Source organism: Drosophila mauritiana, chromosome 2R (assembly GCF_004382145.1).
Source record: "Drosophila mauritiana strain mau12 chromosome 2R, ASM438214v1, whole genome shotgun sequence".
NCBI lineage: Eukaryota > Metazoa > Arthropoda > Insecta > Diptera > Drosophilidae > Drosophila > Drosophila mauritiana.
This window is the reverse complement of record NC_046668.1, coordinates 15,821,780-15,844,086: the sequence shown is the minus strand read 5'-3', so window position 1 is coordinate 15,844,086 and position 22,307 is coordinate 15,821,780. Positions and strand designations below refer to the sequence as shown.

General features: G+C 42.9%; 6 protein-coding genes across 9 annotated transcripts; 4 read left to right on the top strand and 2 right to left on the bottom strand.

Annotated features, from left to right (window-relative positions):
* Window positions 1-112: 112 nt before the first annotated feature.
* LOC117138239 lies at window positions 113-3,384 on the top strand. Its single transcript, XM_033300188.1, has 4 exons — window positions 113-517; window positions 587-1,230; window positions 1,296-2,214; window positions 2,273-3,384. The coding sequence occupies exons 1-4, from the start codon at window positions 223-225 to the stop codon at window positions 2,863-2,865; spliced, it is 2,451 nt and encodes an 816-aa protein (XP_033156079.1). The 5' UTR covers window positions 113-222; the 3' UTR covers window positions 2,866-3,384.
* Window positions 3,385-4,153: 769 nt separating this feature from the next.
* On the bottom strand, window positions 4,154-11,545 carry LOC117138240. Its single transcript, XM_033300189.1, has 2 exons — window positions 11,326-11,545; window positions 4,154-7,228 (listed from the first exon to the last, which is right to left on the bottom strand). The coding sequence occupies exon 2, from the start codon at window positions 6,559-6,561 to the stop codon at window positions 5,023-5,025; it is 1,539 nt and encodes a 512-aa protein (XP_033156080.1). The 5' UTR covers window positions 6,562-7,228; window positions 11,326-11,545; the 3' UTR covers window positions 4,154-5,022.
* A 558-nt stretch (window positions 11,546-12,103) lies between these two features.
* LOC117138242 (dynein light chain roadblock-type 2) lies at window positions 12,104-12,715 on the bottom strand. Its single transcript, XM_033300192.1, has 3 exons — window positions 12,624-12,715; window positions 12,490-12,568; window positions 12,104-12,421 (listed from the first exon to the last, which is right to left on the bottom strand). Exons 1-3 carry the CDS (start codon window positions 12,624-12,626, stop codon window positions 12,210-12,212), a joined length of 294 nt encoding a protein of 97 aa, XP_033156083.1. The 5' UTR covers window positions 12,627-12,715; the 3' UTR covers window positions 12,104-12,209.
* Window positions 12,716-12,724: 9 nt separating this feature from the next.
* LOC117138241 (dynein light chain roadblock-type 2) lies at window positions 12,725-13,896 on the top strand. Of its 2 annotated transcripts, none has more exons than XM_033300190.1 (3): window positions 12,725-12,816; window positions 12,871-13,051; window positions 13,109-13,896. In XM_033300190.1, the coding sequence occupies exons 2-3, from the start codon at window positions 13,028-13,030 to the stop codon at window positions 13,421-13,423; spliced, it is 339 nt and encodes a 112-aa protein (XP_033156081.1). In that variant the 5' UTR covers window positions 12,725-12,816; window positions 12,871-13,027; the 3' UTR covers window positions 13,424-13,896. The 2 variants fall into 2 exon arrangements, with proteins under 2 accessions (XP_033156081.1, XP_033156082.1); XM_033300191.1 differs by having other exon boundaries at window positions 12,726-12,816; window positions 12,928-13,051.
* An 884-nt stretch (window positions 13,897-14,780) lies between these two features.
* LOC117136778 (probable G-protein coupled receptor Mth-like 3) lies at window positions 14,781-19,084 on the top strand. Of its 2 annotated transcripts, XM_033297827.1 has the most exons (10): window positions 14,781-14,864; window positions 14,899-14,913; window positions 16,333-16,836; window positions 16,896-17,046; window positions 17,103-17,279; window positions 17,342-17,596; window positions 17,654-17,825; window positions 17,904-18,098; window positions 18,166-18,257; window positions 18,543-19,084. In XM_033297827.1, the coding sequence occupies exons 3-9, from the start codon at window positions 16,336-16,338 to the stop codon at window positions 18,248-18,250; spliced, it is 1,536 nt and encodes a 511-aa protein (XP_033153718.1). In that variant the 5' UTR covers window positions 14,781-14,864; window positions 14,899-14,913; window positions 16,333-16,335; the 3' UTR covers window positions 18,251-18,257; window positions 18,543-19,084. The 2 variants fall into 2 exon arrangements, with proteins under 2 accessions (XP_033153718.1, XP_033153717.1); XM_033297826.1 differs by having other exon boundaries at window positions 14,783-14,913.
* Window positions 19,085-19,533: 449 nt separating this feature from the next.
* LOC117136777 (probable G-protein coupled receptor Mth-like 4) lies at window positions 19,534-22,136 on the top strand. 2 transcript variants are annotated; one of them, XM_033297824.1, is made up of 8 exons: window positions 19,534-19,585; window positions 20,033-20,536; window positions 20,596-20,746; window positions 20,803-20,979; window positions 21,042-21,296; window positions 21,354-21,522; window positions 21,589-21,783; window positions 21,853-22,136. In XM_033297824.1, exons 1-8 carry the CDS (start codon window positions 19,550-19,552, stop codon window positions 21,959-21,961), a joined length of 1,596 nt encoding a protein of 531 aa, XP_033153715.1. In that variant the 5' UTR covers window positions 19,534-19,549; the 3' UTR covers window positions 21,962-22,136. The 2 variants fall into 2 exon arrangements, with proteins under 2 accessions (XP_033153715.1, XP_033153716.1); XM_033297825.1 differs by lacking the exon at window positions 19,534-19,585 and adding an exon at window positions 19,882-19,939.
* Window positions 22,137-22,307: the final 171 nt, after the last annotated feature.

Here is a 22,307-nt window from a genome sequence, read left to right as displayed (position 1 = left end):
TTGAAATCAAAAACCCAATAAGAACAAATCTAATAAGAATTTACCTGATAAGAGACCGGCCTATCGATGAGTGCAGCATATCGATATCACCTCGATATACTTTGGTCTATTTCAGTATATTTGCCTAAGCCACCGCTCCTAGGAGAGCCAAACCAGCGAACACAAAGGATCTATAAAAGTGGCATCTATATTAGATGTTCTAGCCCTGAGCCAATCCCCGAAATGTCCGCCGTGAGCCCCAACTCCTGTGTGGAGACACCCAAGGCGCCGGAATGGCTATCGAAGCTAGAGAGTCGTCGGGAGCAACTGAAGCGGTCCAAGCTGGGTCACGAAGCCGGAGCTGGAGCCCCCTGTGCCGAGTGCAAGGACAAATGTCCGGGCCTGGATTTGCACTTCTGGCGCAAGGTTTGCCGCAACTGCAAGTGCCCCAAGATTCAGCATGTTTGTCCAGACGACGATGACGCCACTGGCTGGGCGCAGTTCGAGATTCTGGGCCAGATTAGGGCCAAGCCGGCGTGTAAGTAATTGTGAAAAATATGTATAACATATAAAGGGGACTAAGCAAACTTAACACATACTGTTGCAGACATCAAAATCAAAGCCCTGGCCAGTCAGCCCGTCCAGCTGGAGTGGGTGCCGCCAAATGCTGCTCCGGATGTGGTCACAGATTATATGGAGAAACTGGGCACCGCCCAAATACCTGTGGCTGGAAGCGATGCCGCCCTGAAGCGGAAAATGCAACTCGAGCTGCAAGTACCGCCACACGACCTGGATGCCGCACTGTGCGATGGATTGACGGAAACGGAGGCCATCCAGCTGCAGCAATACGTTCAGAAATTGCGAGAGCAATGCGTCGGGCAGGGCGTTGTTGTGCGCCTTGGAGATCGTCTTAATCACGCCCAAGTGGAGCACGTAGCTCCCGCTTTGATGCCATCACAGGAGGCCCAAAAGACCTGGCAATCTTTGGGTCTCATGCCCGTGGCGGATGACACTTTGAACGAACTGCTTGCTAATCCCAAGGTGGCCCAGGCCTTGGCAAGTCCAGCGAGTGCCCATCCCAAACTACTGGTTGCATTTTCAGAGCCTCTATGCGAATCGACAGCCCAGTTCGAGGAAAACGGAGCTTTGCGAGCCCAGACTAGAGAAAAGCTGTTGGGGATTAGCAAGCCGGCTCTGCTTAGCCTTGTGACTCATGGTATTGTCTATGACAAGGTTCTGGGAATATTACAGGTAATTAACTTAGGAAAATCGTTGGCAAGACCAACACAAATTTGTAATATAATTGCTTACTGCAGGATAAGAAGCTTAACATCTCGCGGGATCCAAAGCTTGGTCCCATTGCTGAATTTCGCAAGGAGTATGTGAACAATCCGCAATTCAGGGCCGAGATCAACACCATCTGTCCTCAGCCGCCCATGACACCCATAAAATCATCCCCTGGCACACCATTCAATTCTCCATTGCCGTTGAAAAACCCAGTGCAGATCAGAATGGGAGCCCAGATGCGCCAGGATACGCCTATGCGGAGGGTCAAGTTTGGTGGGGTCTCCACCATAGTTTATGACTGCGGACTGCCTGCCAATACGGACTACGATCGTGATCCTGTCTTTGCGCAAATTCTTCAGGCGGAGCCGCTTAAACAAGCATTCCAGGAAGCGCGTGCTGGACGTGCTCCCTCCTCGGTGGTTATCTCCAACATCCCAGCTCCAGTTGCCAGTCTTGCGGAGCTAAGAGGACTCAACCCAGCTACCAGGGCGCAACTTCAATCCGTGGGACTTGACAAGAACATGCTGCAGTCCGCTGTTTCCAACGCTCCATATTATGACCGCCTGTTCCGATCGCTCCAGGACAAGGGCATCTCGCATGACCAATGCCAGTTGCTGCAGCCAATGAAACAAGTGCACGACTGGCTGCTCGATGACGATCAGTTGCTGGACGAGATCGACAAGGTCTTTGCCGACATGGCTAATGGCTGCAAGGATATTTCCTACCCGAAACCCAGTCTTGGTGAGCTGCCTACATCGCAGAGCAGTGATTCTGGCTTCCACTCAAAGCCACCGACACCGGGTTACGGCAGTGAGGATCTTACCGCTGGACAGGGCAGATTCGCCAGCATTCCGGGCATTGAGGACATGAACATGTATCCAAGTTGCGCCAGCATGCCGGAGCAGTTCCAGCAGCTACGACTTCATGGTGATGAGGCTTCTGGCAAGGGTGAGTGCTCCCCCTCTTACTACATGAATAATGCAAATAATCCTTCCACTTATTGCAGACTCCCATCGCACTATTTTGTGCGCCGACTGCAGCCAGCCGATCGCCATGGGCGAAGTTGCCGTTAAGGCCGATCGTGCAGGAAAGGAGATAGCCTGGCATCCTGGCTGCTTCAAGTGCATCACGTGCCGGGAACTCTTGGCCGACCTGGTCTACTTCTTCCATCAAGGACAAGTGTTTTGCGGTCGCGATTTGGCCATCAGACTGAAGATCCCGCGCTGCCGTGCCTGTGATGAGCTCATTTTTACCAAGGAGTACACAGCCGCGGAGGAAGCAACGTTCCACATCAAGCACTTCTGCTGCTATCAGTGCGATGAGCCGCTGGCCGGTCAGCAGTACATAGCGGATGAGAAGTCCAACATGCCCCTGTGCCTGCTGTGCTATGACCGCCTATTTGCCGTCCGCTGCCAGCTCTGCAAAGTGGCGATTGGACCCGCAGATCAGGGCGTCGCTTGGGGCGATGTCCACTGGCATGCCAGTTGCTTTGTTTGCGCTGGAGCGCAGTGCTCCAAGCCGCTAATAGGAGGACGCTTTTGCGTCAAGGAGAACATGCCCTTTTGCAGTCCCAGCTGCGTGCGCAGCTTGATTAATTAGGCAGCCAAGGAACCACAACAGTATTCGCACACATATATATATGTATACACAAAGGATCAAAGACACAATCATCGGATTCTCGACGGTGCACTATATACAATATTTCATAACTAGCTAGTGATCAATAGATGCCACAGACTCAAAGTGCCTAGAATAGACTTAAATTTGAAAAGAAGCTCAGTTTAAATGTGAAACGCCAATCAAATTATTACTATTCACATTATTCTATTAGTCGCAACTAATTTTATAAAATATATTCCGTGTCTCAAGATTTTAAGGACTCGATTTGCCAAACACAAAAAGATAAATACGAATTTTAATTGTACAACCGACTGATTTGATTGGCTTTTTAAACGAAAACGATGCCTAAACATTTACAATTCCAACCGCTTTTGCAGTGCAATAGACCAAGTAGAGTATATACAAATATTTTATATATAATATACACAGATCTATCTACTTATTGAAAAGTATTATGTATACAGGAAACGCACAATTTTAAAATAAACATTTTACTCGAAACAAAATGTTAATTGAATTCATTCTGGGAGAATTAATTGACCAGACCCACCACCAATAAAATAAAATGAAGGCTTGCTTTTCGATTTTTTACGTATCTGCTGGTAGTTTTTATTGGTAATTGCATTTTTTTTGTTTTATTAATTAATCATAATAATTCCATTTTTGTTGATTTTTCTTGTTCTTGCTCGTATATGTATATGCATGTATAAAGTTGCCGATTTCTCGGATCGAGCCATTATGCAGAAGCGAAAACAAGGGGGAAATCACATTCACATAACTGCCAAATTTGCATTGAGAGAGGTTGTTCTGCATAATGCAGTTCAGTTAAGTGGCATTTAGTTGAAGTATACTTTCATAGTGGCTCCAAGTATTCTACAGATTAGTGGCTTGCAGTTGCTTCAGTTCAATTGTATTGCTAAGTATTGGGTGCGCGTACGTACATAATATAAACCATAGTATGGCGTACTAAGAATTTGTCTGGTTCAGAGTCGCGATCCCCCAATGGAGCTCCCAGGAAGCTGCCATGGGTGGTGGTAGTCAAGGAAGTTTGCGTCGCTAGGAGACTTGTTCGTGGGCGGCTCTGAGCTCCGTTGCCTTGGGGAGGAGACCCAAATTGGGGGGACTGGAGGGTTGGGGGCTTTTGAAGGAGTGTTGAGTTTCAGCATGCTTTCATCGAACTCTAGTTCTTTTGCTCTGGTTAGTTGTTTCGATCTTACATTAACACTAAGTTGCATTTGCTCTTCGATTTGTTATTAGTTCTCTCTCGTTTAATATGTATTAATTACATTGATAATTAGTTTAATTGTAAGTTCTGTTCTTCGTGAACAATTTTACATGATAGGATTCTTGTTCTGAGTGTTCATGCGTGTGTGTCTCTGTGAAGATTTACGTGTGTGGTGAGTTCTCCGTAATTGGCTACAACAAAAACTATGCCTTAAAATAATACTTTAGTTACAATTTATTTTGTTTGCTTCCTCTGCTCGCTTGGCATTTCAATTTTGTTCCTCTACCCGCTGGCACAACTAAAAACAATCAACAAAAGGGGTGTTAAGTTCAAATAAACTTGTTTGTAACTAATATATTTGTTATATTCTTAATAGTGGGGGACGTGGGGGTAAAAAGGAAAACGACAACTTAAACTAAGGCTTACGAATAACGAGGATTTCGTGGGAGAGGGGTTGTTTTTTAGGGGCAATTTGGATGAATAGGGGCGGGATTAAAAACACTAATTACAAAGCGATATGGCAACACTTAACGAGTGTTCTGCCCACAATCTGCTGCTTTCTGCTCTTCATAATTGTTTAGATAACTAAAAAACTGTATAACTTATAACGTATAAAGTCGGTGCGTCCGTCTGTCCGTCCGGCCAATCGTCTGTCTTTCTCGCTTTCAGTCCGTCGGTCTCCAAGCAGTCCCGTCAGCTCCTTTGCACACATCTTAAAGCTATACACAAAAAGTTAAGTTAAATTGTATATAAAGATTTCCTTCCTTCGCTCTCCGGCCTCTGACAGACGCCGAGGAGCGCCCACTCCTCGGATCAGGTTCTGGAACACGATCATTGTCCACCTGCACGACCGCCATAGCGGTCAAGTGCCCTGAGCCCTGTCCACATCCTGGTTGCTCTGGACGCCGGTGTCAACAATTCGTGTAGACGCCCTGTGTGTAGTAGAGCTCCGTGATTCGTTCCGGTAGCGTGCTGTACAGGTTGGTGATCAGGTCGAGTGGCAGGCGGGACCACGCCTCCTTGATGCGGAATATCAAGTCGTCCTTGCGCGAGAACTTTCGTCCGCCTTCGAATACCTCGCGAATGAGCCAGCCCCACACGTTCTCCATAATGTTCAAATCATGGGCAATGGTGGGCCATTTCTGGGTCTTGAGGCCTTCGGCATTGAGAAGATCCTGGGCGGTGGGCAGGGCGTGCGACATCCAATTGTGATCCTGCAGCACAAACTCCGAATTGCCGCCCAATTTGGTTACGATATTGGGCCGCTCGCGCATGATGGCCTCGATGCAGGATTCTGGTCGCTGTTTGGCGGATGACACCTCCAGAAGCACGGCTCCTCCCACGCAGACCATCAGGTAAATGTACACAGAGTTTCCTCGCGGCCGCTGCGACAGCGTTCGCTCGTAGTTGCGCAAATCGTGGAAATAGTATGAGAAGCCATCTGGTCCGTCCAGATTGAACCTACGCTCGTCGTGGAACACCACCCGTCGCCAGTGCTCTTCGCTCCACACGATGTACGTGTTGGCAAAATTAAGGCGCTCCGTTTGATTGTACTGCGACAGTATTGGTTCCGTCTTCAGCTTTTTGGCGCAGTTCGCTGAACTGCTGGCGCTGGAGGAGGAGCTGCTGGACGAGGAGCTCGACGACGCGGATGAGGACGAAGAGGACGACGAGGCGGAGGAGCTCGGAGCTGTGGAGGCGGCCGATGCCCGTAGTAGAGCATTGGCCGCGGCTGCAATATTGCTGCTGCTGGGTGTCCCAACGGCCGCCACCCTCGACACAATGGTGGGTGATACGCTGGAACCATTCGATTGCTGGGTGGGCGCATGGCTGGAGGCAGTGCCGCCCGTACTGGAACTGGCCGCCGAGAAGTTAGAGTTCTGATTGAGGGCGTGAACGGGCAGGTGCGACTGCGGCTGGCTTTTCAGAGGCTGTGGTTGCGGTGGCGGTGCCTGCTGTGGCTGCTGCTGGTAGTATGGATGATGATGATAGCTGATGTGCTGCTGGTGCTGGTGGATCGTGGGCTGCTTGAGCTGCAGCTGTTTCAGCTGCGTCTGTGACTGGGCCAGCAACTGTTGCTGATGCTGCTGGTGGTGTTGCTGCTGTTGCTGATGCTGCTGCTGATGTTGCTGCTGTGGGATGGGCATCTGCTGGATACCGGGATGCTTCAGGTAGTAGTGCAGCGCCATCAGGTTATTGGCACTGTTGGCTGTGCTGGTGGGTACGGGCACGGATACGGGCACCACGCCCGGATTCATCGAGCCACCGACTCCGCCGCTCTGGAGCAGCTGTACTGTGGTGCCAGCTGGTGGACCATGGACCGCTGCTGCTGCCGCCGCCGCTGCTCCTATTGCACCAGCACTGGCGGCCAGCTGGGCAGCCGACTTTGGGTCATAGATGAACTTGTTGAAGTTCTGCAGGTCCTCCGGACTGAGCACTAACGTTTTCATTTGGATCTGGCGTGGATCGGGTGTGTTCAAGGTATAAGTCTGGTTTCCGTTTTAGCTGCTGCCGCTGGCTCAGCTGCTCATGGGCTTGGGTTGGAAACCCTTCAAGCTGGTCTGGCCTAAATGCAAGTCCGGGTCTGCGGGTATCTGAATTTTTCTGTTTTTTTTTTTTTCAACTTTTTCGGGGGCTACGTACAAACGATCACGCTCACGCACTTTCGGCTGTCTCGATTTCCAAATTCGTTGCGCGTTCGACTTGGCAACCTGTTCCTCTCTTATTCTCCGTTTCTCTGTGCTGAGCTGCTCCCTTCTCTCTCTCTCTCTGGCTTATCAAAGGGCTGACCGATCGACTCGGCTCGGCTCTCCGACTTCTTCTGATTGCAAAACTCTCGGCGGTCGTAAAAAGATGTCGGTTTACTTTCCCACCGTCGGGCACGTACAGTATGAATGTGTGTGTGTGTATGTTGCTGGGCAGGAGTGTGTGTTTGTGTGTGCGAGCGATGCGAGTGGAGCACTTCCAGTATGTTATCCTCTTTTGTTGAAGTGGTTTTTCTTGTCGCTGGTGGTGCTCTGGTGCAGTTGCTCCGCTGGCGTGCAAATGTTTCCTTGTTTCTTTATTCTTTCGCTGCTTTGGCTCTTAGGTATTCCGCAGTCGTCGACGTCGATTTACCTGGAATAAAATAAAAAGCAGGTATGTGAAAAAGAGTCTTGTTTCACACTTCGCATTGTATGCATGTAAGTATGTACATATGTGGCTGTGTTTGTACCAGTTGTATATATCTTTCAAGCGATATGTACAATGCACTCGCTCATGTTTTCAATATTTTCTTCGCCTGGTGAAATCAACAACCAGCACACACAGTATATTTTGGAACAGATGTTCGTTGAGCTCGGATTTCAGGTCCCTTTTTCTTTTACCCCTAACCGCCTTTAGTACCAAACTAAAGAAAGAAAAAATAACCGAAATGGGAGCACACACACATGTGCAGTTTTGTTTTTGGCATTTTTTGGAAATCTGCTTCTGCTTCTGCTTCAGCTTCAGAATTTGCAATTTTCGGTCTTTGCCAGCAGGTCTTTTCCGGTACCTCTATACTACATTCTTTTGTGTGCTCCTTTTCGAGCGAAAACAAGTGGTCTAAGGGTCAAAAGTGCAGCGGCTGAAAAGGAGAAGCGAGATAAAGATGCCGAAAACAGAGAGCAGGTGTTGCAAATCCTGCAGAGAATTGTTTAGCGATTGGCAATCCAAAAATAGGTTTCCCCCTGGTATTGGTGTGTTATTTTGCTGTGTACCCTCGCAAAGAGTACACTAGTTCACAGAAAGCAAATTTGAAATCCTTTCTCTCGTTCAATACTCACGAAACGTTCAAGGTCCTGATCTAAATGTTTAAAAACTGTTTTTTTGAGTTATTTAAACATATTTGGAACAGACTACTGTGTCAGGGTATTAAGAAATCGGTTTGACGCTATTTTTGTTTTGGTTTTGTTCGAACCAGCAGAGCGATAAGGCTGCGACTTCATCCCACAATAGATTATTAGCTTTACGGTAGAACTTGGGGTACGTGTATGTATTTGCCGTGTTATCATCTGACTCTGGCTATGACGATTCCTATGCCGACACGCGCACGCAGCACATGCCCCATTCATAATCCCCGCACACTCCCGGCACTGTCCAGAAATCCCACCATGTAACACACCTATATCTAATCGCGCATATAAATTTCACTCCCAGGGAATAGATTTTTCCCTACTCCGAGCAAACAGCGACTTTAATACGCATGTTTTCCACTGTTTCCCTTCGCCTGTAGTCTGTAATGAAATTAAAACTAAATTCTGCTCGCCACGGGGATGAAAATCGAGTTTTCGATTCGCCTAAGGGAAGAAAGCTGCTGCCTGCATACACATACATATATCTATATCTGTTGTGACTGTGTGTGTGTGTGTGCGGGGTGGCTGTGTCAACCGAAGGACTACTGTGTACTTTTGTGTAGCTGCTGCAGCAAACTCGGTCGCTTTCCGATCGAAACTGCTGCAGCTGTGTGCCTCGAAACTGCTGACTGCTGACTAGCTGGGGCCAAAGTTTCTCCGGGGCCTGGTCAGCGGGTCGAAAGTTCAACGGGAGGAGACCTTCGAGGCGCTGCTGTCAGAACGAACAGCTTTTGCCAAGATGCAGGGGGATGGCTCACCAATAAGCAGCCAATATGGCAGGAATCCGCCCATGAAATGGTTGCTTAACCTAGCCTTTAGAGTCGATCCTACCGTAGTGCATTGTCACACCCAAAACGCGAATTCTTCAGTAAGAAACAGCTGATGGGGAAAATGGGCAGCTGATTTCAAGAACCGGCCTGCAGTGGAGTAAGTTTATCTGCATAGGAAGAAGTGAAAACGTGCCAAAGTGTTCAGTTCATAGACGAGAATTACAATCGAGACCGTCAATAAATAAGCTCGACGATTTTTCCACCTATCAACATTATTTTAATCTTTACAAAGTATATTACAACGTATTGATAAAACCGTATGTGTGCGTCAAACGTAGCGGCCAATTGAAATTTAAGACAAAACCAATCAGATTGTTTGATCAACTGTTTTGCCAAGTTTTTTCTAATTATCATTATGTGGATAAGACTTTCTACGATTTGCGTATAACAGCTGCGGGCTTTGATCGTTCGCACAGCATTTTCCACTCATTTTCCAAGCTGATTGCGCACTCGGCATTCTTTTGCGCAATTAGAGGGAAGTTGTGAGTTCAAAAGCTGGAGAGATAGATAATAAGCGCCGGGCACTGATTGATAGTTCTGTGTTGGTGCTGCTGCTCTGCGAATTCCCAACGCACATGATAAGATACGGCACATTGTACACACAACAACGAATGGTTCGAGAACCTTTGTTTAGTGTTGTGTGAACTTTGGCCTTGCGTTCGGCCAAAAAATCCAAAGAAACAAAAAAAAAAAAAAAAAAAAATGGAAAACAAAACGAAAAAAACTGGTTGTACTTGGAGGGGAAACTATAGATTCAAGCTCGAAACGATGCTGGTCGCCGCCAGTGTTTCAAAGCCCTTGGAATGCTGACAGGCCTAAAAGTATCTGTTTTTATTTTGTGTACAATCTAATCATATGCCCTTGATAAGTCTCTGAACTCGGTCCGGGATCTTTTAAGTCGGCTGACTAATCAAATTTTAAGGAATTGAGTCATGTTCAGGCAACTGTTTATACACACGCAGAAAAAATCACATCGATATTTATGATTATATCAATTGGGAGTTGATAACACGAAACGTGGTAAAATACAAAATCAACAGTTGAAAATCTTCGAAACAAAAAAAATTCTGTTCCTAACTTGGATTGAACCTGTTGGGAATTACAGGGCTTCCAAAGCGGAACACATTGAAAAGCCTAGCCCTTTATATAGTTATGTACTTTGTTCGGAATTTTATGCACAATTGCAGTATTAATGGAAAAAAGCAAAGCAAAGTTCAACAACTTCTACCAATATAAGATTCTCAATAGCTTTGCTTCGACATTTTTTTTATAAAGAGCGTAGTATGCAATGAGAATGAATAGTACTCAAGCGAATATGGCTCTTAATCATAAAACTAATAGTAATAAGCGATATTTTTGTTCAGTGCACTGGTTCATGTTTGGGACGAAGTTTCGCTGTTAAGGTGATTCACTCGGTATATTTTCCGTAATTTGTAATGATTTTCACTTGTTTTCATTGGCACATTTGAGTCCTGGTCGACGAGGTCACTTTCGTGGGTGATCACTGTGTTTATGAACGAAAGTGCGGAGCCCTGCGTTGCGGGGGGCTATGACCGTCTCCCTTACACCCGTTTGATGACTGCAGTCGCCCGTTACCCGTTACGTTGCATTCAAGGAGTCACGCACGCACACACACACACACATAAACGCACGCGAAAAGAGAGCGAACAAGAGATGCATGTGGGAGAGGATGCAGATGATGCAGGGGAATAGACGGGCGTATGAACATGTGTAAAATATCCAAAAATATAAAACGAACCCAGCGACCGACGACCAAAACGTCCGACGTAATAAAATCCCTTACGCGCTGCAGGCAGCGACGCTGGCAGCGCAGCCACATGCTTTCTATATTGAGCCAGCCAGCCCTTATGTGTTCAACTCTCCGTTATGTACAACAACAACCAGTCCCATATATAAACACACGTACGTACATACAGACCCTGCTCTGTGTCCGCACGTCTGTTTGTTTGTACGGTACGTGCGTGCGTGTCTGTGTGCGCGTCGTGTTTTTGTGATGCCATCGTCGATATTGAAAGTACATGTGTACATACATAAGTACGTATGTATGTACGGACAGGCTATGTACCAACGTACGTTGAACGAGAATCGCGTTGGAAATGAAATGAAATTGCGAACAACGAAACGGTGCGATGACGATCCGATACGAAGTGCTTCATTTTATTTAGTTAATTCTTAGCACATATGTATAGACAGATATATATGCACCGACGACTATATACACTCGACTTTGCCCGTGTGTGTGTGTGTATCGTTTTCATTTTCACGGAACAAATATGGCTGCAGCACATTTTTTTACATTTTTATTCACTTTTTTCGCGTTCATATAGCTCGTTTTTTCAGCTAAAGTAATGCTGACTGGCCGATTGAGGTTTCGTGGATTTGGATTCCGTTTGCGTTGCGTTTGCTGGCTGCCTTTTGGGTTTCGAAGTGCGTGATTACGCCATTTTCTTTACTCGTTCGCTTTTCGCTGCACGCCCATCTTTCGAATTACCTTTTTTCAATACGATTTGATCGATCGGTGGATCTCTTAACTCGCTGCACACGCGTACACTGGGTCGAAACGGTGGCTGATTGGGCTCTCCAATCAATTTATTGACTATTCCACGGGCGTTGAGGGGTTTTCTTTAAATGCAAGTACGCAAAACTCACGGGGTTTCACCAACACACGAATCCGTCTTGCTCGACTTTGCAGCAGTGTGACCGTGGCGAGCAAAGGCGCAGGCCAAACATCGATAGTCGGCGACTTAGCCGTCGAATTTATTTCATACATATTCGATAGCTTCTGTCACTGCATATGGTTTGTACAGGATATAATTACCAAACTGTTGTAATTATTGTAATCTTTCCAAGTATGTAAAAGCCATAGTAGTCGTTAATTGGTAGCTAGCTCTCAATATTGAGAATATTACTAATGTGAGCCAACTTAACATACATTTTAGCATGTTCACCTGATAGCAACGTAAACAATTTTAAAGGTAACAAGAGAAGCTGTTCATATCGCTCATTTCGATAGATGCGTCGGTGAACTTATCAAATTACTTGAATAAAAAATATTAATATTTCGTGTTAGAATTAGCGTTAAAATAAACTTATAATTTGGAGTTACATGTTTCAAGAAACAGATCGCATATTTCAATTTTTCAAAATAAAGAATGAATACCCCTATCAATAGTTATAGTCGGAATAACAGCTGAAAACACCTGAAGTTTACAGAGCCCAAAATTTTGACGTGATGTCATTTTATGCATAAATAAATTTATTGTATGGAGTACAATTTCATTACATTATAATTTAACTTCCATTCATACGCTGATAATCAGAATACAGATATAAATGTGCAGATAATTCAGCCATAGTCGCAACGCACCAGGCCATTTAGTCGGTTGGGTTTTGGATGACAATCAGGATGAAGTCCTTGTCGGGCGCCACCATGATCTCGTGCTTCTTGGATCGCACCCGCAGGAATGTCATGTCGTTGGAAGGATCCAAATCCCTCACCACACTTCGTGCCTTGTCCGCCAGCTGACTCATTAGGCCAGCGTACTGAACGGTGGTGGTGTTGTCCAGCGTGGATTTGACCGGAATACCTAATTGGGAGGCGTTGAGAATTAGTTGCGTATCTAAGCACACACTGGGGTGCAGTTGAACCACCCACCTTCATTGTTGACCACAATGGTGCCCACAACACCTTTGTGGCTTTGGATTCTCTTGAGTGTTTCCTCAACCTCCTGCGACTGTATGCCATGAAGGTAACGTTAGTTTCTTAATGTATACACAATTCTTACTTACCATTTTTTCTTATAATTTTGTTAGAAACACGGCAGACACCACCGCTACCTGCAGTAAACTTTGTTTGTTCAATATTAGAAATGCACTGCCAGTGATGGCACATTGTTCATGTTAATTTAACAGATTTCCACAAAAGTTAACAGAAAATATCGATATGAAGTTTTCAGTTAGAAAAATATGAATCGGTGCAACGGTAATTATCAAAATATTTGTGATTGAATAATTTAATAAGTTTAATATTTACTAGCTATACATAAATAAGAACAAAACAGAATTGTTTAATCTGACATATTGACCCATATAGCAACACGTACCTTGGAAACCAAGAAAACAATGAAATTAGGTCAAAATGCACGCAACCGTTATTACGAAGTTCAAGTATTGTATTAAAGAAGACGAGAAATATGTTTCTGGATACACCACAAAAGGTAAAATATTTCTATATTGAACATGAATATTTCTTCATTGGTTTCATCGTTAAATAGCCACCTCGAACCCTGCGATATGTGGAAAAAGCATTCGACTTGGTCAAATCGAAAAAACATGTTCGAGATGTAGTGATCCTCAACGAGTCGGGACATCCGGTGATGAGTACGATTCACCGAGACGATGCTGTCCAATTTTCCGGACCTTTTCAGGCTATTCGAGGAAGACTGGAACGCGGTATGAGTAAAATAGATCCCACGGACGAACTACTAATGCTGAGAATACGCACAAGAACCAACGAGGTGCTCCTGGTGCCAGACTCCAAGATAACACTACTCGTAGTACAGAACGCGCACGATTGCTTCGAAAAATGATGCAATATTTTTGGCTATGTATTGTTAATAAGATCCAATCCACATAGCTGGTCACGTCGGTATACAATCCTGCTCCTTTGCATTCTGCACCCCCAAAGCTTAAGATTCCTAACTGCACCTCATAAATCTGATTTAAAGGAAACCTTATTCGCGTGGTCATTATTATATAGAGAAGGCGAGAACACTAATCAGTAATCGCGACTACTAGATACCCATTCATAGCTAGCAAACAGAGATGCAGATATGCAACATTTAGTCAGGGAAATTAATTAATTAATAACTTCAAATTTCAACACAACATGAGTAACGTATTGGTTAGGTGGACAAAATACTTTTGAAACTCATAAACACTTATGAATGCTCGATATTCAGACGTACGGACATACGAACACGTATTGTCCTTATACTTGTAAATGGTACGGTTACAGGATGATGTTCATATACATATGTTAAATAAAGACACTAACGTGTATGTATAATTGTGCCACTGCATTGAAAATGCGATGAATTGAATATCGCTGCCATCCATACCGATTTTTCCTCGGCTGCATTGTGACCACCGTTAATTTTGGGACTGGTTGATATTCCACAAGGAGTCTCTATAAACTGGGAGGGATCCATTTGTGTAAGACACAAAGTTAAGAAAGACAACAAAACAACCGATACCAACGACCGCATTTCTCCAAAGGCAATGAATGACTAAATCCATAGCATTTCAGAAAGCTTCTTATCAGCTCAAAACTCCTGAATGGTCTCAGATGCTGGGTAACTAGTAGTCTGTTCAGAGCTCGGAAAGCAGCGACTCCCGCAGCGTACATTTGTTGACAATTGAAGAAAAGAGAGAGCACTATAGTGGAGCTTCTCTATCAGTTACCGCTACCCAGCTGGTACGACGCTTAGTAAAATAAAATAATAAAAAATCAAAGAATATGTTTTTCTTTTTGTTTGTGGGCGTTGTCGGTTGCAACTTTCAATATTGTGCGTTCCTAGAACTTGCATGCTTAATCTCGTACATGGGCAGATCGTCTCGGTTGGTGATCCTGATCAAGAATGTACCTACATACATACAATGTGTACTTTATAAGGTCGGAAACATCCTATGTGTTACGTTCTTTTCGAAAGAAATAGTTAAGAAAAACCAATAATGGAACAGTAGAACTAAAAGTTATAGAACTATCAATAAGTTCAGAAACATCTTTTAAAAATAATAATATTCCTTTTATTTAAAAAAGAACTAGCGTGATCAAACCATTAGATCGATAGTATATTGGCAATTAAATGGCAACTCTATCATTTGAAGAACTGTATGAACATACGGACGCAATCTAAATTTGTGAACACAGAAGACTAGTCTCTTTTTCGACGTGGAACGGATCAGTCGGCGAAAAAAAGCTGCTGCTGTGAATACACATACTTGTGTATTTTAATTAAAACTTTAAGGTTTATTGGTACTTAAATTTGTCGCAGCAAATCAGTTGCTTGTGTAAAAGGTTACTCTTCTTCAATATTTTAAACAATAAAATAAGTTTCCAGTCAAAAATATTTAAATAACAATTTCTGTGCATTTAAGAGAGCGTGAAATGTTGCTCTCTTCTAACACATTTAAGAATTCGCACATGAGTATGTATGTATAATATAATATGTTGGTGTTGTTTGATTGTTAAATTTCCAGTCACATCATGAATAGATACATTTGCACATGGCTGTATCGGGCATTAATTAAACATTTTTGGCAGAAATGTATGTTTATATGTTATACAAACTTACGGATAGATTTCGGCAGAGCGAAAAAAAAGAGAATGAATATACATGCACATACAAACTTGCGTACATGTGTACACGCATAATAGAACGAAGATATAAATCAGTTTCCGCAAGTCGATGCCGAAATACCCTTGCAAATGAATTTAAAAAACAAGAGAAAATGCTATAGTCGTGGAATGCTAGGCATGGCAAAAGGATTTTTGGTAAATCGATGGCAAAAGGATTTTTGGTAAATCGATAGAAATTGACAATAGAAATATAAATATGTAAAGATATCAAAAAACGTTGCAAAAGGGTGGGCAGTTTTGAGCGATAAAGATATTGAAAGAACTAAAACCAAAAGTGTATATTGCCAGAAACAACGAGCGTGAATTTATTTTTAATTTATCTTTTTATTATTTCTATGATATAGTGATCTTATCTAAAGTTATATGCAGATATATAAAAACAGATACGAGTTTTCGTAGAAACGGACGGACATAACGACTCGAGATCTGGACCTTCATAAGGTCTACTCCGCTAGGGATCCTGATCAATGTATATGTATTACTTTAAAGTGGCGTAAACTTGTATTTTTACATGTTACATACTTTTAAGCGAATCTAGTAAACCTTTTTAATTTACAAGTAACGAGTATAAAAAGTAGGTAAGTATGGTAGCGGAAGAAAATGAATTGTATTATATAATGTTATCTTAGTTAATCAGCGTCTGATGAACGCCCTCTTGTGCGCACAGAGACTGAATCCATTAGTATGCTTAGTTTGCCAAAATTTAGAGAGCAGATTTCTTGGAAATGAATTTTTATGGTTCCAAGAAGTGAAATGCTTAAAAAACAACAAAAACAGAAACACACTTAAAAGCAAACAAATTTTGCAGAATTAATTCGCATAAAATGCGGAAAATAACGGATGTTTATTATATGTACATACATACACATAAATAATAATAAATGGGTGGTCTCTTCGCTTCTGTGGAATTTCATATTTAAGCTACAATATATGTATGCATGTACATTTTAACGTCTTCCTGTACGTTCCCAATTAAAAAAGCCACACCATTAGCATTAATGAGAAACATATGTACATATTTATGCATGTCTATTCCAATATAAAGAAAAATTCATCATATGATTTTTTGTTTGGCAGAAAATGCGAATAGTTATTGGATCGATCACCGCAGTTCTTTTGCTTTTATTGCAAAACTCAAATGCCGAAATTCCCGGTTGCGACTTCTTTGACACCGTAGACATTTCAAAAGCGCAAAGGTTCTCGAACGGATCGTACCTCTACGAAGGCTTGCTGATCCCCGCCCATTTGACTGCTAAGTATGACTACAAGCTCCTGGCCGACGACTCGAAGGAGAAGGTGGCGAGCCACGTACGAGGATGTGCCTGCCACCTTAGGCCCTGCATCCGGTTATGCTGCCCCCAGTACCAAAAGATGAATATGAGCGAATGCTACGGCGACATGACAGAGGACGAGCTGAACAAGCACGATCCCTTCGTGAACGTGACGCTCAGCGACGGGTCGGTGGTCAGGAGACACTTCAAGGAGGACCTGATCGTGCAGTCGGACCTGGCCAAGCCCGGATGTCCCAAAATGTACTTTATGAATCATGAACTGCCGGGCAACGAATTCACGCTGTTTGAGGTTACTATCCTGTGTTCCTGTCACTTCTGAAGAGTGTAACCGTCTTTGAATCTCCGTAGAATGGATCTCTTCTGCGTCACTGGGACAATGCGGAACTGAGCAAGCGGGAGTACTGCGTCCAGCATCTTTCATTCACAGGTGATAGTATCCGAATTGCACCCCACTTCTGTCCACTTTCGTCTGAGCACTCCATAACGTGGAAGACCGTTGGTAAGTTGAATTCCCTTCTTGATTTTAAGGTTTTTCGTTAATGTCCTTTTTCACAGCGATTGTGATATCCTTGATATGCATAATCCTAACGATCAGCGTGTACCTCTATGTCAAGAAGCTTCGTAACCTGCACGGAAAGTGTTTCATTTGCTACTTGGCCTCCTTGTTCCTGGGCTATCTCTTCCTGCTCCTCAACATGTGGAAATACTCCTCCGACTTCTGCGTTACAGCAGGTTTGCTTAAGGCGATTACAAGATAAAGGATGACTAATTTGACATTCCGATATCATGATCAGGGTTCATGGGCTACTTCTCCGTCATCGCCGCGTTCTTTTGGCTTTCTGTCATCAGTCTTACTCTCTGGAATTCGTTTAGTGGCAACTCCGGCTGGCTGAACCGTTTCTTGCCACAGGATCGGTTCCTTTCTTACAACTTATACGCCTGGGGCATGGCGCTGCTCCTGACTGCAATCACATATATAGCTGACCAGGTGGTTGAGAATGACAATTTGAGACCCCGCGTGGGCGTCGCCGAAAATTGTTGGATCTACAGTAAGTTACTATTCCTATAATTAGAACTACGGTATAAATCATTTTGTTAACCAACAGCTGGGGATATGGCTGTCATGATCTACTTCTATGGCCCGATGCTGTTGCTAATCGCTTTCAACATAACAATGTTTGTCCTGACGGCTTTTCGTATAATGAAAGTGAAGAAGGAAGCCCAAAACTTTACTCAACAGCAAAAAACAACCAATAGGCTCAACTCGGACAAGCAGACGTAATAATTTTACAATAATTCATACAGTTTCAAATCCAAAAAGTTAAAAATTTTAATTATTTTCAATGTCTTTTAAAGTTACACTCTATTCCTGCGACTCTTCATCATCATGGGCTTGTCGTGGAGCTTGGAAATAGTCTCGTTTTTGTTGAGCAAAAATGAGGCTTGGGCCAAGGCTTTTATGGTGGCTGACTACTTCAATTGGTCCCAGGGCACCATCATATTTGTGCTCTTTGTTCTGAGGCCCAGCACACTGAAGCTCCTGAAGGAACGGTAAGTAATCGGTTCTTTCAGAGGAGGTCCAATTAACCAGGTTCTATCATCGTTTTTGGCTGAGCAGGATTAAGGGTGGGCGGAATGAAGTCGGCGCCAGCGATGAACATATCTCACTTCAGAATACAAAAATTGACCCCAGTGTTTTTTAATATATGGGTAATGTGAAAATACATTTTATTAGTTCATTTGGTGTTGGGAACCTTCTTTTTTGTACCACTAACAGGCAGCCTAATGTTCGTGACGAAAGGCTGCTTTGCTTGCTCATTATTGCTCACATGTCGTATGCTCACATGGGCTACGAATATTTGCTACTTATCACTTCTTAAGTTTCTTGATTTATGCACAGTGTCTAAGCATGTCTAAGCATTAATTAAATGTTGAATGTAATTGGCCATTAAGTTATAACTTTGCGCAATAATAATCTATTCTAATCCATCCTAGACGTGCCATCAAAGCGAGATCAAAGCAACTTCTACCCGGATATGCACAGATGTTATAGACACGAATACTCGACATGGAGGATGAAATCTCAGGGAAATCCTTTTCGGAGCAGCACTTACACTCTCTCATAGTATTAATTTTTAAAATTTGTACTACTTCTACTGCCTCAATTTCTAAATATTCATTTAAAGAACTAAAAATAATTATATAATGACTTGTTATGACAATGACTAACTAAAAATGTAAATTCCTGCATTTTTTTTTTATAAATTACGATTAATTCCTACCACAGAAAAGTGTTTCTAGTGACTTTAAAATATTACTAATTTAGGATGCTAATAATAAAATTAAAGATTGTGAATCTAGAGAAACTAAAATTCCTGCCTATAATTAAGTTGAATAAATGAGAGGAACATACATATTTTTAACACAGTTTTAAATAATTTTTCATGCACATCGTTGTTAAAAAACAATAAGTTATTTGAATATAAATTAAATAAAATGGAATATTCGTTTACATTAACCGTATGCAAAAAATCATATATTACAATGTCATTCAACTGAACGATAGAGAAAATTACTAAAAACGATCTAGTCGAGTTCCTCGACTGTAAGATACTCATTTCTCAGCTAGTTTTTTCTTTTAAAAATTTCCCTTTGGCAAGAAAAAAATAATAAAATGCAACAAATTAATACATTTTTGAAAATTGTAGGCGCGACTGATTTGATCGGTTAGTGGGCGTGAAGCAAACGTGGATAACGTTACTACAAACTAAAATTATGTCCGTTCGCCAGCCTGTATGAACTTTGCGTATTATTACTTAAATTTAAATATCTATGTACATGCCAAAAAATGATAGAATGGCACGGTTCCCGCCGATCGTCGCTGAGTATGGGGTATCTTAAAGTCGAGCACATTCTTGTTCTCCCTTGACATCGCTTATTGCGGCAGAGCTGTGCTGCCCACATTTTGGGATCAGTCATCTTAAAACTCTGGTCGGGCAAACATGTTTTTTGTGTTAGTCGTTCCATTTAAACCTTGTGTAAGTATTTATATTCAAAATTTTTGGCATACAAATTTTTAAGCATAAAAAGTACAAGCCTAGTACGATTTGACCGTTTTTATACAGTTTCGTCCTCTTACACGGATAATTCTTGTGACCTAGTTTCTAAAAATGAACTTTCTTCAGCTTCGTAGCATGCTTATTCATAACAACAAGATTTGTTGAATTTATTTTTAACATTACTAAGTTGATAAGTTAAACTTTGATAAATAACAACTTACTCAGAATGGTATATATGAGTGTACCATGACTCAATTTTTTGTTTTCGACGATCATAAGCTTAAGTTCAGTTTCGAGTTTTACGGGGATCATTTTGCTACTATATATCTAAATGTAAGCATTTATCTTGGGTTAACGGCGTATATACTTACAGGATAGCATACATCATTTGAATTCAGTTGACTATCATTTTAATTTCCTTTGCAGAAAATGCGGATATTGGATGTTTTGTTAATCGCAGTTCTTTTTCTGCTGATGCCAAAATCAAATGCCGAAATTCCCGGTTGCGACTTCTTTGACACCGTAGATATTTCAAAAGCGCAAAGGTTCTCGAACGGATCGTACCTCTACGAAGGCTTGCTGATCCCCGCCCATTTGACTGCTAAGTATGACTACAAGCTCCTGGCCGACGACTCGAAGGAGAAGGTGGCGAGCCACGTACGAGGATGTGCCTGCCACCTTAGGCCCTGCATCCGGTTATGCTGCCCCCAGTACCAAATGATGAATATGAGCGAATGCTACGGCGACATGACAGAGGACGAGCTGAACAAGCACGATCCCTTCGTGAACGTGACGCTCAGCGACGGGTCGGTGGTCAGGAGACACTTCAAGGAGGACCTGATCGTGCAGTCGGACCTGGCCAAGCCCGGATGTCCCGAAATGTACTTTATGAATCATGAACTGCCGGGCAACGAATTCACGCTGTTTGAGGTTACTATCCTGTGTTCCTGTCACTTCTGAAGAGTGTAACCGTCTTTGAATCTCCGTAGAATGGATCTCTTCTGCGTCACTGGGACAATGCGGAACTGAGCAAGCGGGAGTACTGCGTCCAGCATCTTTCATTCACAGGTGATAGTATCCGAATTGCACCCCACTTCTGTCCACTTTCGTCTGAGCACTCCATAACGGGGAAGACCGTTGGTAAGTTGAATTCCCTTCTTGATTTTAAGGTTTTTCGTTAATGTCCTTTTTCACAGCGATTGTGATATCCATGGTATGCATAGTCCTAACGATCAGCGTGTACCTCTATGTCAGGAAGCTTCGCAACCTGCACGGAAAGTGTTTCATTTGCTACTTGGCCTCCTTGTTCCTGGGCTATCTCTTCCTGCTCCTCAACATGTGGAAATACTCCTCCGACTTCTGCGTTACAGCAGGTTTGCTTAAGGCGATTACAAGATAAAGGATGACTAATTTGACATTCCGATATCATGATCAGGGTTCATGGGCTACTTCTCCGTCATCGCCGCGTTCTTTTGGCTTTCCGTGATTGGAATACACTTTCGGATTACGTTCAGTACACCCTCTAACGGTTTGAACCGATTCCTGCCAGATAATCCGTTCCTTGCATACAACGTATATGCCTGGGGCATACCGCTACTCATGACTGCAATCACCTATATAGCTGACCAGGTAGTTGATGACGAGAATTTGAGACCCCGCGTGGGCGTCGCCGAAAATTGTTGGATCTACAGTAAGTTACTATTCCTATAATTAGAACTGCGGTGTAACTCGTTTTGTTAACCAACAGCTGGGGATATGACTGTCATGATCTACTTCTATGGCCCGATGCTGTTGCTAATCGCTTTCAACATAACAATGTTTGTCCTTTCGGCGCTTGACATATATAACATAAAGCACAGTGTGAATAGCTTCGCCAAAAAGCAAGAAACAAACCAACAGCTAAATGACCAACAATTGTAATTATATTTCATTTTTAGAAATTGACTATAATGTCAATTGACACTTTTTGTAATCTGTTACAGGTTTACTATATTCCTGCGACTCTTCATCATCATGGGCTTGTCGTGGAGCTTGGAAATAGTCTCGTTTTTGTTGAGCAAACAGCAAGCTTGGGCTGAGGCTTTAAAGGTGGCTGACTACTTTAACTGGTCCCAGGGTACTATCATATTCGCGCTTTTTATTTTAAAGCCTAGCGTTCTAAAACTGCTAATACCAGGGTAAGCAAACTATTACGAATAACCTTGAAATTTGACCGTCTCACACGTATGAACAATCGTTTGATTTAGGGGTCGAAACCTTCCAGGAAGTCACCATAATTCGAGATCAAAAGCAGCTCGATATAATTCAACTCATACGGCTTGTGAAGGATCGATTGCGGATCCAAACGCAGTGTAGCTTTAATTAAAGGTCGTAGACGAAGAGTCGCTTGGAATTCAGTAAGATGCAATGTCTTTGTAATTGATCACATTATTTTGATTTTCTGTAGAGCCAAAGCTTCTAAAAAAATAATTGTGTCCAAGGCAATACATAATTTCTTGGTATATATACTAATGTGCATCGCCATTGAAACTATATAAAAAGCAATAAATATTAAATGATAAAAAATAAAACACAAAAACAGGAAAAGTAAAATATTTTTCGGATCATCAACTTTTTTGTAAGACTAAATGTAAAAATATTTCTGGCTCCGGAGTTTCAAACCAGGGTTTGCGTCAACAATGCTGGCCCATCACTGGCAAGT

Bases quoted from the DNA above. Each gene is read 5' to 3' on its own strand.
- LOC117138239 (XM_033300188.1), top strand. From the start codon at position 223: ATGTCCGCCGTGAGCCCCAACTCCTGTGTGGAGACACCCAAGGCGCCG. The intron at 518-586 runs GTAAGTAATTGT...ATACTGTTGCAG, and splicing joins GATTAGGGCCAAGCCGGCGT to ACATCAAAATCAAAGCCCTG. The intron at 2,215-2,272 runs GTGAGTGCTCCC...CACTTATTGCAG, and splicing joins TGATGAGGCTTCTGGCAAGG to ACTCCCATCGCACTATTTTG.
- LOC117138240 (XM_033300189.1), bottom strand. From the start codon at position 6,561: ATGAAAACGTTAGTGCTCAGTCCGGAGGACCTGCAGAACTTCAACAAG.
- LOC117138242 (XM_033300192.1), bottom strand. The intron at 12,422-12,489 runs GTGGGTGGTTCA...CCTCCCAATTAG, and splicing joins CATTGTGGTCAACAATGAAG to GTATTCCGGTCAAATCCACG.
- LOC117138241 (XM_033300190.1), top strand. From the start codon at position 13,028: ATGTTTCTGGATACACCACAAAAG. The intron at 13,052-13,108 runs GTAAAATATTTC...ATCGTTAAATAG, and splicing joins TTCTGGATACACCACAAAAG to CCACCTCGAACCCTGCGATA.
- LOC117136778 (XM_033297827.1), top strand. From the start codon at position 16,336: ATGCGAATAGTTATTGGATCGATCACCGCAGTTCTTTTGCTTTTATTG. The intron at 17,280-17,341 runs GTTTGCTTAAGG...TATCATGATCAG, and splicing joins CGACTTCTGCGTTACAGCAG to GGTTCATGGGCTACTTCTCC. The intron at 18,099-18,165 runs GTAAGTAATCGG...TTGGCTGAGCAG, and splicing joins CTGAAGCTCCTGAAGGAACG to GATTAAGGGTGGGCGGAATG.
- LOC117136777 (XM_033297824.1), top strand. From the start codon at position 19,550: ATGTTTTTTGTGTTAGTCGTTCCATTTAAACCTTGT. The intron at 19,586-20,032 runs GTAAGTATTTAT...TTTCCTTTGCAG, and splicing joins TCGTTCCATTTAAACCTTGT to AAAATGCGGATATTGGATGT. The intron at 20,747-20,802 runs GTAAGTTGAATT...CCTTTTTCACAG, and splicing joins CATAACGGGGAAGACCGTTG to CGATTGTGATATCCATGGTA.